Raw genomic sequence first — 13981 nt, 5'->3', positions numbered from 1 at the left:
GGAATGTGATCTAACAGGGAGGGTGTATGATACCCACCTGTGACATCAATGTTGCCAGGTTCTAAGCCTTGGTTAAGCTAATCAGCAGATAAATGTAGTGAGCATGAGAGGCTTCTGTGTCAATTTGTAGTAATAATGTAACTTTGACTTTGGAGATGATTGATTAAATAGTAGAAAGAATGTAGAAGAAAGCCATTTTAGGGTGGTCCACATTACGATTCCCCCCTCCCCCACCACTACTAGAAAAAAAAAAAAAAAAAACTTGTTTTTGGAGACCAGTTTAGCCTTGACTCATTCTTAGCTGTGGGACCTCCTCCTGGAACTGCGGCAGCAATTCACGCAAGATACAATCCTCATTTGGTCTCAGTCATCACTTTTCCCTCTTCCCCACACTTTCCCAAAGCACGCGTCTTCAGTGCTCTGCATCCACATACAGTAAAATTTTCTTAGTCTACCGCTTTAGTTCAGAAAAGTCAAGCTAGGAACGCCGACCGGTGCCCATGTAACTTTGTGGCGTCAGACGTTCATTAATTCAGACATGGGCAAGTTCACTCCAATTTGGATGGGGGATTGCGTTTAGGTACTACTTGTGCAGCCAACAATCATCTATATATAGACCCCCCCCTCCCTCCATCCCCCCAAACCTGAATTGCATGCAATAGTGGTGTCTGCACACTTTGTACGCGCAATGGCAGGCATGACAACTTTTCTATTCTGGGCTGGCAACATGCTGCTTCAATGCATATGCATTTACTCCCAGGTCAACCGCCGGATGTTGACACCTGGATATTAGGTCTTTGTCACTAGCTCTTACTAGATTTCCTTTAGGAATTCGGCCTGTGCTTTTATTTGTAAATAATCATTTTATGCGGCAAAGCACGCTATCGCAAAAAAAATAAAAATGATTCCTCACGTGCATCCACATGCTGCTTTCAGACGCTGAAGCTGCAAGGTGGTCACGTGCAGTTTCATCGGTCTTTGGGCTTCTCTGTGTTAACTGTGCGGTGAAGCATCCTCAAAACGTGATGGGGCTGTTTTGTGAAGGGTCACTGTTTCTAGTGTGTGGCACTGCGGAAAGCATAGCTGAGGCCTTTATGATTTTGGAGCACTTCTTCAATGTTCCCAACAGTGAACGCAAATCAAAGTGCTTGACTTCATTTCCACTGGTCCACATGAGGTCCTCAACATATCACAACCACGTGAGAGCACATGCATGCTTTAGAGGACACCTTAAAGTAACCTAAAGCAAGTTGGGAGGGGTCAGTCTGATCTTTTGAAAATTCTTTAACTACAGTACAGCCCACTTATAACAAACTTGATTGTCACGCGGCATTTGTTCGTTGTATCCAAAGTTCGTAGTAAGTGGACCACCTATAATACGGGCAAAAAGAGCAAGCGAGACGAAAGTTAACTTTATTTTTGAAAAACGTCCGTGATGCATGTCTGCTTCTTCAAAGCTGATCGCATCACTGCCGTTTCTAATTTTTCCAGCGCGGTAATATGTTCATCGCCAAGGCCTCTGCTACACACGAGTTCCTTAAGCGACGCGATGTAACCGATCGCGGTTGAAGCGTTCACAGCAACCGGCGGCAGAGCAGCATCCTCGTCATCGTCCTCGTCGGTCTCTAGGCAGTCAGGAAGGGCTCGCACATCACGCACAATAGCTTCGTCAGTGCATGGCTCCGCAATGTCGGCGTCGTCATCAGCAGAAACGAAATCGTCCCAGGCAACGTCAGGTCCGGCCAGCTGCGTGTCAACGACGCGTTGCCACAAGTCCTCGTGCAACCGGCCTTCCGGTGGGTGATCTATGGCTTCCTCGGTGCCCGGGACTATAAAACCCGCCATGCGGAAGCAATTTGCTATGCACTCCGCGGTGAGTTCCATCCACGCCGCTTTCAACATCTCCACGGCGGCAAGCAAGCTGATGCGAACTGGCATGGTAGCATCAATCGCGATCAACAAGCGTTGGATGACGCGCCGTCGGTAGCACACCTTGAACGCATGAATGATGCCCATATCCAGCGGCTGAATTTTGCAGGTTGCATTGGGAAGCAAGAAGAGCACTGTCACCGCACTCAAGGAAGGCTGCACAGTTATCCAGCACGAGCAGGACCTTCCTGTTTTTTCGTGCCATGTCGCGGTCGAACTCGACAAGCCACTCTGCAAATAAGTCACGACTCATCCAGGCTTTTGTATTGTTCCTGTAGTGTACGGGCACGTAGCTTCCAAAGCATCGCGGCTTACGTGACTTGCCAATGACAAAAGGCAGCCGCTGGTCACTGGCTTCCATATTGACACACAGAAGAACGGTTATGCGCAACTTGCTGTTCTTCTTTCCTGCGCACTTGTCGCCTTTCAAGGCATGCGTTTTAGATGGCAACATCTGATAAAACAACGCAGTCTCGTCGGCATTGTAAACGTCCTGTGGAGCATAGCTCGTGATTGTTGGGAGGTTGCCGGAAAGCCACGCATCGACGTCCTCGTTCACAGACGCAGCCTCGCCGACGGCCGCCTTGAAAGCAATTCCGTGGCGAGCCTTAAACCGGTGGAGCCATCCATTGCCTGGGCTGAAATCGGGAAAGTCCAAAAGGAAGGCGAAGTCTTTAGCCTTGGAGAGCATCAGCGGTCCACTGATCGGAACGTTGCGAGACCGGGCGTCAGCGAACCACTTCAGCAGTGCGTCCTCAACGTCCGCGTAGGTCACCTTCCGAAGGCGCTTTCTAGTCGTCGGGTCGGCATTCACGGTAGCACCAAGAATCTTTTCCTTGCCCTTAGCAATGGTTGAAATGGTCGATTTCGACAGTCGGGACTTCTTGACCAGTTCGCAGTTTTTTGCACCTTGAGCAAGTTCATTAACAATGGCCATCTTCGTTGTGATGTCAAGAGCTTTCCTTTTAGCACCTGAAGAGGTCGGCGTACAGTCCTTCATCGCATCAGGCGCAAGTCAAGCCCTTGGGCTCGTGCGTTGAGGCAGCCTTCAACTCCCCGATCTGGGAAAGGCATGGATGCGGCAACGATGTGCCATCACACAGAAAGAATCGACGGCGCAATGCCCTCAGCGCGGGGTGGCAACGGAGCAACAAATGGAGAACCGGTTTGAGCCGGTAGAGCAGGCGCCTGACTTTCCGGATTGGCCGACGCAGATCACGTGGATGCATCACAGCTATGCGGGCGGCACCACTTTCTCTTTCGTCACCGTGCGCGCGCGCTTTTTCGTTTTCATTTTTCAACACGTGCTTTTTCTTTTTTTACTTTATTTTACCCTCAAAGGAGCGCTGGGGGACGCTTTGTGCGCTCTGTGTTCGCGTCGTTTCAGGGGAACACAAAGTGCGCGAAATTCGCCTGCCGCGGGTTCGCAGTCGAGCGAAACCACGTCAAACACTGCCAGCTCGGTCAACTACGGGGGCCCGACAGCTTCGCGTTTGCTCTAACAGAGTGTTAAGGCCACAACAGTTCGTTCTATGTGAGACACTGTGCCATTGCCCCAATATATATTTTGACAGTAGCACCGCCCTCGTTTGTACTAAGCGAGCGTTCGTTATATCTGCGGCTGTTATAAGTGGGCTGGACTGTAGGTAGAGTCTAAGAGGCCCAACATGTCAATATGTGTATATATATATATGTACATACATACCTACTAGGTATGGTGTGAGAGGAGTGTCATTGCCGAAGCTTGCTCTGTATTGTTTTGGCCATGAATGTACATTTTTGCAAGACAAATTTTACTTTCTACTGTTTAAGCATCCTTTTTAAAAGTTCTGGCATGTACCGGGTGTCCCAGCTAACTTGAACCAAGAATTACAAATAATATATTTGAGGTAGGTCAGTAAAACCAGTTGCATACAGCTGCCAGCCTCCTTGCACACTGACAATTTTTTGTTCTGCAATTACTTAATTAGCTAATTATCTTAATTTTTCTAATTTATTAAATATTCATCTTAGACCAAAAATGTGAATTGGAAAGTTGCAGAGCACCTTCAGAAACCCCCATTCCATTAATTGCAATAAAGAAAGTCTCGCCTGTATCATTTTTTCCGGGCTAAAAAAAAAAAAGCCCACGAAATTCAAATAATACCACGTGACTAGTGCATTTGAGCGCCGCGATTGTGGTGCTCTCAGTCGCGGTTTGAGCGAATGAAATTAGCTGTGGCCGTGTCTCCTCTGCCCCGTTAAAGCAGCAGGCCGATATGCCTGCAATGGCTTCTTCGTCCGCGTCAGACAGCCGGCCCTTGTTACAGTGCAAGTAGCAGCGAATGGGCGAGCTGACACCACCGAGATTCTAACAAGGCCTTTGCATCATCTTCTGTCCCATCAGCAAATGTCAGGACAAACGGATGAGTGATAAGGTATCAGCCACTGAATCTGCGCGTACAGGCTTGGGTAAAGGGGCGATATGACATCATGTTACTCGACTCAAATTCGTGCTCGCACCTGCATTTGCCAGTACTTTATCGTCATCTGCCTGTCGTGAATAGGCTGCTGTGGTGTGCAGGCCTTGCCAAGATCGCGGTGACGACGGCCGAACTCGAGCTCGCTCCAACCATCGCCAACGTTTCAGCCTGCCACTGCGACGGGACCACCGGGTTACTGCCGCAGCTGATTTCGTTCGCTCAAACCATGACTGAGAGCACCACAATCGTGGCGCTCAAATGCGCTAGTCACATGGTATTATTTGTATTTCGCGGGCTTTCTTTTGAGCCTGGAAAAAAAGATACACATGAGACTTTCTTTATCGCAATTAATGAAATGGGGGTTTCTGAAGGTGCTCTAAAACTTTCCAGTTCACATTTTTGGTCTAAGATGAATATTTAATAAATTAGAAAAGTTAACATAATTAGCGAATTAAGTAACTGCAAAACAAAAAAATTGCCTGTAGTGCGCAAGGAGGCTGGCAATTGTATGCAACCGGTTTCGCTGACCTATCTCAAATATATTATTTTGTAACCCTGGTTCAAGTTAGCTTAGACACCCGGTATATATATATATATATATATATATATGCCAGAACGTATATATACATATGCCAGAACTTTCGAAAAGGATGCTTAAACAGTATAAAGTAAAATGTGTCTTGCAAAAATGTATGTTCATGGCCAAAACAATACAGAGCAAGCTTCGGCAATGAAACTCCTCTCACGCCATACCTAGTAAAAAACTAGGAGTTACTTCATATGCATACTAGCAAACATCTCTTGTGTGCTTGTTTGTACACTCAAAGAACGATCATAATCTCTCTGGATAATGTGTGAGGAAAGTGCAACACAGAAGCAGGCTCTTAATTATTCTGGCTGCACCTTTACGTGAGGATACTCTCTCACATGGGTGTCTTCTACTTAATAAATGCAGGAGCTCGTGGCGCAGCTGAGCGCACACAGTTATAATCGAACGGAAGCAAAGCGTCCAAATGGCCAGCCACTTCTTTTGCCATCAACGGCAATGCGAGAGCTACGTTACCTTCTCGATCTCACTCTACATGCACCAGCCAAGTATTGCACCAAGCATTGTGACCGAACCTTAGATCTACGATGGAATGCTTTGGCCTCCCACCAGGTAAGGTGTTCTGGACATGTTTTGCTCTCAAAAATGGGCTTTAAAAAAATTAAACATTGCCACTTTCAAGTTGTCACAACAGTTTTGCTCACCAAAATTTGAGTTTTTAGGGAATATAATAGCATTTGCGCATTTCTCATTTGCGTGTGTTCATGACTGCTTTGCAAGATTGCAGAAGTTTAGCAATACTGCAGTCGGATATATATCCTCTGTATGCAGGTTATACACCTGGCTGTTGTGTACTCATGCATGCAGCTCATTCTTCAGATTTGATTCAGTTTTGTTATGAGCCCTAATGGCTACAGTTGAGGGCTTCTGAACCAAGAAGGCTGCAATTTTTCTTGGCCAAAGCAGGTCTTTTACAATCGTATGGTGAAACCAAACATGATGTGCTACTGCTTCCTTTGAAAAACTGTCCATGCTGTAGTAAAAATGGACATGTCATGGCATATACCTGTGATTGTATAACAAATTGAAAATTTCTAAGCAGTGGAGCTAGCCTTCGAGGCATCAATTTTTTAATGGTGGCATCATTGTAACAAACCTCTAATGCTGTGAATGGCTTAGAATTGATTTTTCTCAACCCTGGAGGCGGCTGCTGATTCTTGTCTTGACAAGGCTACAGAGCCTCACGCATGTTGCCTGCTTGCTTGTTGCAGGTGATCTCCAACAAGCATCTGGAACCGTACCGCAATGGGACCCAGTGCCCTTCACGGGGCACATGCCTTGCATGCCTTAGTGACGCAGGCTGTGGCTGGTGCTCGTCAGCTTCATCTTGTGTGCCTCGACAGCCAGCCCCAGAGGCAGTTGCCAAGGGAGCCGCCCTGCCTTGCGCCCCAGAAAGCTCACAGCTTTTGGTCTTGGAACCGCAGCATTGTCCCACTTGCTCTGGATTCATCTACTGCCACGACTGCGTCAAGGTGAGTCGGTTATGTGATACGTTTTACATGGCGTGCAGATTTGTTGTGTATGGCAGGGTCTCTTTATTGCCTTTTTTATTACTTGAATACAAGAAATGCTTGTTGTCTCAAAATTATGAAACAGGAAAAGAATTTCAACGTAAACCAAGCTTTGAGGGATATGAGATACCCAGTATGTATTTTTATTCTTCTTATAATGGGGGCATTGAAAATTTAGCGTACTGTCCAGCTTTATTCTTAAATTCAAGCTTTACCAAATCCTGCGAAAAAACATCTTTGACCCAACCCAGTGCCCCTTGGTCATGCCCCCTTGCATTAATAATAATAATAATAATAATAATAATAATAATAATAATAATAATAATAATAATAATAATAATAATAATAATAATAATAAAAACTTGCTGAATATGCAGAAATGAAGCCTTGGTAGGAGGCTCCATCTCACAGAGAGTGCAGTCTTGTACTGAAAGAACAGTACAGGCATAAAACAATAAGAATGCACATTGGAACAGCAAAATAAAAAGAAATGACCATCGATGCACCAGTCAGCACCTGAAAGTGGCATACAGCTGGGTTTGGGCGGCTGGCGAATAAGCAGCTTACAATCACCTTCGGCTATAAACTCAGAAGCAGGCACTAAGTTGCCAGGCTGGTTTTTGGCCTAGCAACTGAGGCCCTCCTGTTGTCATCACGCCTGGCATTGCATGTGAACATCAGAGGTGCATGGGTTACGGTGCACTCAGTGGGGTTTCTTGACATTCAATTGCCCTGCCAGTGACGCCTCAACTCGCAGCCCACCCCTTTTCGGGAGTCCCATGCTAAATTCTGCAAATGGGCATTCTCGCATATTGCTGTTTACCATAACACTAATAACACTATGTTAGAGTTCATGGGGAATTGTAAAGGCGATAGAAGGAGGGGACAGGAAGCATGTAACATGCTATGGATCGAAAAAAAAAAAAATCTTAGCAGGAGGTCAGCTGTCTTTTGCTAATCGGGATGTGTGGGAAAAGCCCACTTGCAGAAATTCACATGAGGTTTAAGCCTAGCATCACCCAAATGGGACGTTGAGCAAAGTGAAGAGGATGCTTTTGTAGTGTTTTGCTGACACTTTAAACTTGATTTGCAGGGCAAAATATTGTGCTTCTACCATGGGTGAATTTTATATAGTTGATGCGGTATTTTATCGCTGCCTAATATTTGGAAATTTTCAGTTGTTTGACGAGTCTTTAATATAAGTTCCTCGAATTGGGTATAGGCCAAACAGCAAACATACTATTGAATTAATAATTGAAGTTTCCGTTCACACACCTTTATTATATAACAAACACTAGCTATTAGGCCAGGTTGTTAAACAATGTACTGACTGAAATGATTGTTTAAAATTTCATGTGCATGTACAAGTGGGCCTGATAATTTATTTGCTCGTACTTTTTGTTTATTTGATATTATCAAGGTTTAAACTTCTCTAGATGAAAGCAAATGGCTCAATATAACCTTTTATAAGATTTTAGTGAAAAAGTTAGGTCAAGGTGACTTTTAAATTGGTAATATGCTTTGTGGTTTGGATGGTTTAATGTCCCGAAGTGACTTAGGCTATAAGAGATGCCATAGTGGAGGGTTCTGGAAATATCGACCACCTGGGGTTCTTTAACGTGCACTGACATCGCACAGCACACGGAAGCCTTGCTTTTCGCCTCTATCATAAAGTGGCTGCCGAGGCCAGGATTGGATCCTGCATTCTTGGACACGGTAGTTGAGCGACCTAACCACTGCACCACCACTCTGGGGCAACATGCTTTGTGGGCAAGATTTATACACTTGCTACCACTGCTGCTTGTCCAATATTTTGGCAGCAGCATAACATTGCAACTTCGAAGCTGCAGACTGCAATCTGAGACTGTGGGCTTGATTAAATTCACGACTAGCTGAAATGTGGTGATGCCAGCATATCTGCAATACACCATGCAGTGCTGGCATGTTGTGCCTGCCATGCTGCTGACGTACTGATTGTTACACCTTGCAGGACCCATTCTGTGAATGGATTGTGGAAGGAGCTTTCTGCGTACGCCGAGGTCGCCAGAGTTCCGCTGTGAGGCGTCCTGACCTGTGTCCCACCCCATGCCACCTGTGAGTTGGCACTCTCATTCAAGCTTTTCAAAGGGTATCATGACCAACACTGATTAGTCGTAGGTTTGTACGATGTCAGGTGACCATGTCACATGGTAATGGGGTAGGAGCTGTGAACTCTGGCTCCTTAATTAAGATAAAAAGGTGAGAGGAATCGGTCCGTTCAGTAGCCTTGGATTCAGAGTTGGATATGTTACTCTAGGCCATGCAGGCATGTTCGAACGGCTTGGTTAAGTAGGGCTTTATTTCTGTGTCAAGTGGTCTTTCATATAATATGGCAGCTTATGACTGTATTCTAAATAGTATGTTGTGTGAGACAATAAATTAGGGGGCTAGTGATTAAGGGAGTAGCAAAGTGTATGTGCGTGAATAAGGATCTGCAAGGGGAGCTGCGGACGGGAGCACTTAACGCTGTCGAATTATACCCTTAAAGGCAAACCTTAGGTGTTTCGCCCCAATTTTTTGTTTGCAGCAAATAGCTTGTCCGATAAGACCACAGAAGTTCTTAGAGTCTTTTGCAGAATCTGTAATTTTATTGGACTGTATCAAAGATACTTATTTATTTTCCCATGAACTGTCTGCTGTGGTCTACCCTGAGAGCACATTGTGAAAACTAACGCTTTCTCTGATTATACAGTCGAACCTCAATATGTACAGTCAAACCTCGATATAACGAACACGCATATTACGAATTATTGAATATATCGAACCCTTCCGAAATTATTTTGTCAAACACATGTATCTTTAACTTCCCATAGCGAACGCGGTTCGGCATAAAACAGATATTACGAACTTCGCGACGCCAAGCACTACCTCACTTTAATAGCAGGAGGCAGGCTTCATTGCACTACATGTGGGTTGTGCGGCGCAGCAAACGTTCAGGACTACCTCACAGGCGCTGACAGCACCACAGATGCCACGACGGCATTGGGAGTTGGTAGCCAAAGAAATCCATGATCTCCGAGATCACCCCTGCGCGCCTGTTTGTGCGTGTGGAGGTGATCTCGGAGGCCATAAGAAATCGTTCGCATCTCACAATCGCTGACAGCGCCGCTTCAGCAGCGGCGGCAGCGGTGCGATCGAATGTTGCTTTTGCCTTTTTGGTTTTTGCGTCTTTCGCGTTTTTAGTGTTAGCAGCGGCGTCGCGACGTGGCCGTGATAGCGTTCGGCGGAGGCTGCGTCGGTCGTCGTGTCGAGTGTGGTGCGCGGGTGTGCGTAGTGCTGTGATGGCGGTGAACGTGAAAAAAAGAGCAGCACTGACGTTAAAGACCAAGCTCAAGATAAAATCAGGGCCTTCAGGGCAGCTTACAAGAGGAGGCTGATTGACGCTCTTCTCGTGAAGCTTCTTATGAAGCAGGACTTGAAGATCGACTTGCTAGGAGCATTGAAGCGGCATCGGACAGCGTGAAAGGCGAAATGATTGCCAACTGCTTTCGGCACGCAGGTTTTGTTCCAGCAGAGGCCCGTGCGTCAAGTGACGGTGGGGACGATCCCAACCAAGCATAAGCAGAGCTCCGCAAGCTCGATGAGCCTGGAACGATTTTTCGCGTTTTGTTGGTGACATGCCCGCAACAATGACTGTAGAGGACTTTGTAGGCGGCGGCGACATAGCGGCGGCCACGGCTGTACTGACGAACGCTGAAATCGCTATGGAAGTTTCTGAACATCCCGCAGACGAAGCTCAGGCTGACCCTGCAGACGATGAGAACATTCCAACTTCACAAGAAGCGCTTGCTGTATTGGATTTACTACGCCGCCGCTGCAGTGCTATTGAGAGCAGTGGGTTTGCCCTTGTTGAGTGTTTGCAAACTGTGGAACAGGGCATGATACGGAACGTGATCAACACAAAAAAGTAGGCCGCGATAACGCAGTTCTTTGCGCGTAAATAAATGGACGTGACCCAAGTCGGCACCCTCCGAGTTGCTGTGCCTTCTCTGATTGAATTTCGCTGCTCTTGCGTGTATTTTCTACGAAATTTTATATTACGAATTATGGATAGAGCGAACTATTTTCCGATTTTTTAACTGTTCGTTATAACGAGGTTTCACTGTATAATGAATTCCTACTTGCAGCCGAAAATTTCGTTACATCACGAATCTCGTTACGTTGAGGTTTTCATATTCTAGCTGCCCAAATAAAGTAACAGTTTAGTGGAGCACTGCTAGTAGATGGGAACTTGTAAATTGCAAATTCCAGAAATAAGCAAGAAATTCTAGCAATAATAGCGCTAACAAGGGTACCAGATGTTGTTTTGTACATCAGGAGGATAATGCGTGATATTAAGCAAACGCGAACGCATCATTTCTTTGCGTGGCAATCTTTTGTTAAGGCCTTACGGCCGTATTTACACGCGTAATGAACTTTCCTCCCACTTTTGCCACTGACAAATAAAAAAAAGAATAATAACGCAAGTTGTTAGTGCGTTCCTCCATTGCTCACCCTGTCACAGTCCAGTGTATTCTTGGCATTGTGCCATGATTCCGCGCAGCGAGAACTTCACGGTGTGTGTTGGCTCCAGTGGAGGAATGAAGGGGGAGGGGGGGAAGACAAATTTGCCAGAGCGGCACCGTCTTTGACAGGAGTGCCGATATATCTCGGACGATCTGGTTGCTTCACACTGGCCGTCAATTTTTTGTGCAATGTGTTCCGCGTCATGAGGTCCTGCATGTATTGCAAGAGCTGCCGCTTCGCAGTGTACCTCTTTCTGCGCAGTGTTGAGGAAAACAAAAAAAAAAAACAAAAAAAAGCAAGGGCAGTTGATTCTCAGCACTCCTGGGAATCCATTCATTTTTAACCTGCAAACTTTACGCGGCTATAAAAATGTCACAGAAAGAGATGTACTGTGAAGCAGCAGCTCTTGCAATACATGCGAGACCTCATAACGCGGGACGCATTGCACAAAAAATTGACGGCCGGTGTGAGGCGACCATATTGTCCGAGATATTGCAAGGCTGGTCCGGTTGCTCAGTGCCTTCCCTTTATCAAGCAGCGATTGGGGTGGGCGCCATCCGCTGCCACTAATCATCGGAACGTGTGTAACAGCAAATGTCTTTTGAAGCGAACGAGGCTAAAGGCCCGTGTTGAATCGCAGCTGACCACATGCTTTCCTTGACGACTAAAGGGTGAAAAGATAAACAACTGTCGTAAAAAAAAAAAAAAAAAAAAAAAAAAAAAAAAAAAAAAAAAGAGTCTACTTCTTCTTGTCTATTGAACCCTCCTATCAAACTGACGTCGATGTCTGGGAAATGCAAAATGCACTGTGTCTCGGTCTTGGCTAAAGTTTTCTCATCCCATTGTCATGATAGCTGCTGATACATGCATGCGAAGCGCGAGGACTTCGTTAAATTGAAAGTGCGGCATATAATTACTTCATTAAATCGCGAAAAAAATGATACATGGTTTTCAGTAGGGAAGAGATTGGAAAAAAAGAAATGAAATGCGTTACACTGCAAATTTCGTTACATTGAGGTTTGTTATTTCGAGGTTCGACTGTACAAGCAGTCACAGAATAAGTGCAAGAAATTATATAAAGAATCAAAACTTAACTTTCACTTGTAGGCCTGTCCATCTGGTCTCTCTTCCTTTGGTCAGGTGTTTCTACAGCACTCTTCTCACCATGAGAAGGAGCATCCATGCTATGTTGTAACTTGCTGTTGATGTGCTTTGTTAGCAGCAAAAGTTCACAATATGCATTTTCTTAGAAAAAAAAAAAAATTATGTCTCTTCCTCATGACCTAGCTGCCTGATTTTATTACCATTGGGCAGTGTATACTTTCAGAAATTTTTAAGTGATTGGCTTATATTTGACAGGGCCGAAATAAATTCTCTTCTGCTCACCCACATCCTGTGAAATTTTGTTCCTGATAGTATGGTAGTAGTGAAATGGCTTTATTTTTGAAGGAGCAAATGTGCAAAACCTTCCTCATTGCACACTGGCGAGTTCAAGGTCTTTTTTTTTTTTCTTTTGAAATAGAACTTGGAAATAAAACTTGGGATTGGAAATAAAACTGCCCATAAAAGTTTTCAAAGCATGGACGCCCCCCAAAAAAAGAAACGACGAGTTCGTAGTATAAGTATACCAGAAAGTGAGGAGTGCACAGTAACAATCTCTATTTCAGGCTACGTGTCAGAATCGCAGAGGAAACTGGGGTCTTTTGTGATTTCTGCATTTTGAAAACTACTTTGGCAGCATTATGTGTATTAGACTGGGAAGAAATGGAGGGCACACTGCATAAAGTCATAAGGGAACTTTCTGAGGGAGGCTTTCTGCTCTGGAATCAGGCACGAAGGACTTTATTCATTGTTATCAATAATAATGTAGGATACAGAAGAGTCTTGAACTCTTTTAGGATAAGTTGACGTTTGTTTGGTTTCCCGTAGAGTGCGGAAAATTCACTTTAGATAAACACTTTACACTCCTTAAATGGTTATGGTTCTTGGATAGGGCGAACAATGAGAGGATGCTTATTTGGTTTTCTATAGATTCATTGCAAAAAATTCATTTTAGATAAGCATTTAAACTCACCAATGAATTAAGAGGAACTTTCATGGCCCACATGTGCAGCTGTACTTGAGCGTCCATGCAGCACTCCCGAGGAAAGAAAACAAAAGCTGAGAAAAATGAAAGTTTTTCGGCGCAGGCGACACACGGAGACACGGCACGGCATTGGAAATGGCCTTCTCTGAAGGCAGAAGTGTGGCTGCTCCCCGCGCCAACTATGCTCTTTGCCCCCTGCGTTACATTTGTATTGCCGGAGATTAACTTGGGTATGAAATAATCCTTTGACTTTCCAGAATCTCTGCACACCTCGTTCTGGAAACAGCAGTTCGTACGCGCTCATGTGTTGATTTGCCCTCTTCTGCTGGCATCGAGCAATGAAGCCGGTTGACGAGATGCTGACTTTAGCTTTAGCATGCGCCTACTTGTGGACTATTCGTGCTGGTCTATGATCTCAGATTGGAAGGAAGCAGAGCGCTAGGAAAAAGAGACAATCATGCATTTTCTATGTAGGCTGTCGCTGAGCATAGCCAGCTTTAGATCCGAAACTGGAGAATAACAACAACAATAAAAAAAAAAAAGTCAGAGATGGAGCAGCTGCTGCCGCATAGAGTTGTAAAGAGAACAAACGCTGAATAAAAAGCAAGCCAATGCCATTTCCTAGTGTGGATCATGTGACCGCATCCTGTGACTTTTGTTTTGAAAGAGCGCGAGTTGCTGGTGCATTGGAAGATAGCAAGCTTGCGCCAAAGCAAAGTACAGTCAAACCTCGATATAACGAACACGCATATAACAAATTATTGAATATATCGAACTCTTCCTAATATTTTTGTCAAACACATGTATTTTTAACTTGCCATAGCGAACGCGGTTCGGCATA

At 45.1% G+C, this 13981-nt stretch overlaps 1 protein-coding gene across 3 annotated transcripts in view; it reads left to right on the top strand.

Moving 5' to 3' along the window:
• Megf8 (multiple EGF like domains 8) overlaps positions 1-13981 on the top strand; it is a 211678-nt gene that overhangs the window by 35718 nt on the left and 161979 nt on the right. For all 3 annotated transcript variants that reach the window (XM_084588754.1, XM_084588753.1, XM_084588756.1), the window contains exons 10-12: positions 5347-5550; positions 6210-6470; positions 8500-8603. In XM_084588754.1, coding sequence (XP_084444880.1) covers positions 5347-5550; positions 6210-6470; positions 8500-8603 — 569 coding nt within the window. The remainder of the gene's footprint in view (positions 1-5346; positions 5551-6209; positions 6471-8499; positions 8604-13981) is intronic.

The sequence above is a fragment of the Amblyomma maculatum genome, chromosome 1, assembly GCF_055883805.1.
Source record: "Amblyomma maculatum isolate TAMU_Amacu chromosome 1, ASM5588380v1, whole genome shotgun sequence".
Taxonomy (NCBI): domain Eukaryota; kingdom Metazoa; phylum Arthropoda; class Arachnida; order Ixodida; family Ixodidae; genus Amblyomma; species Amblyomma maculatum.
This window is presented reverse-complemented; position numbering and strand designations above follow the sequence as displayed.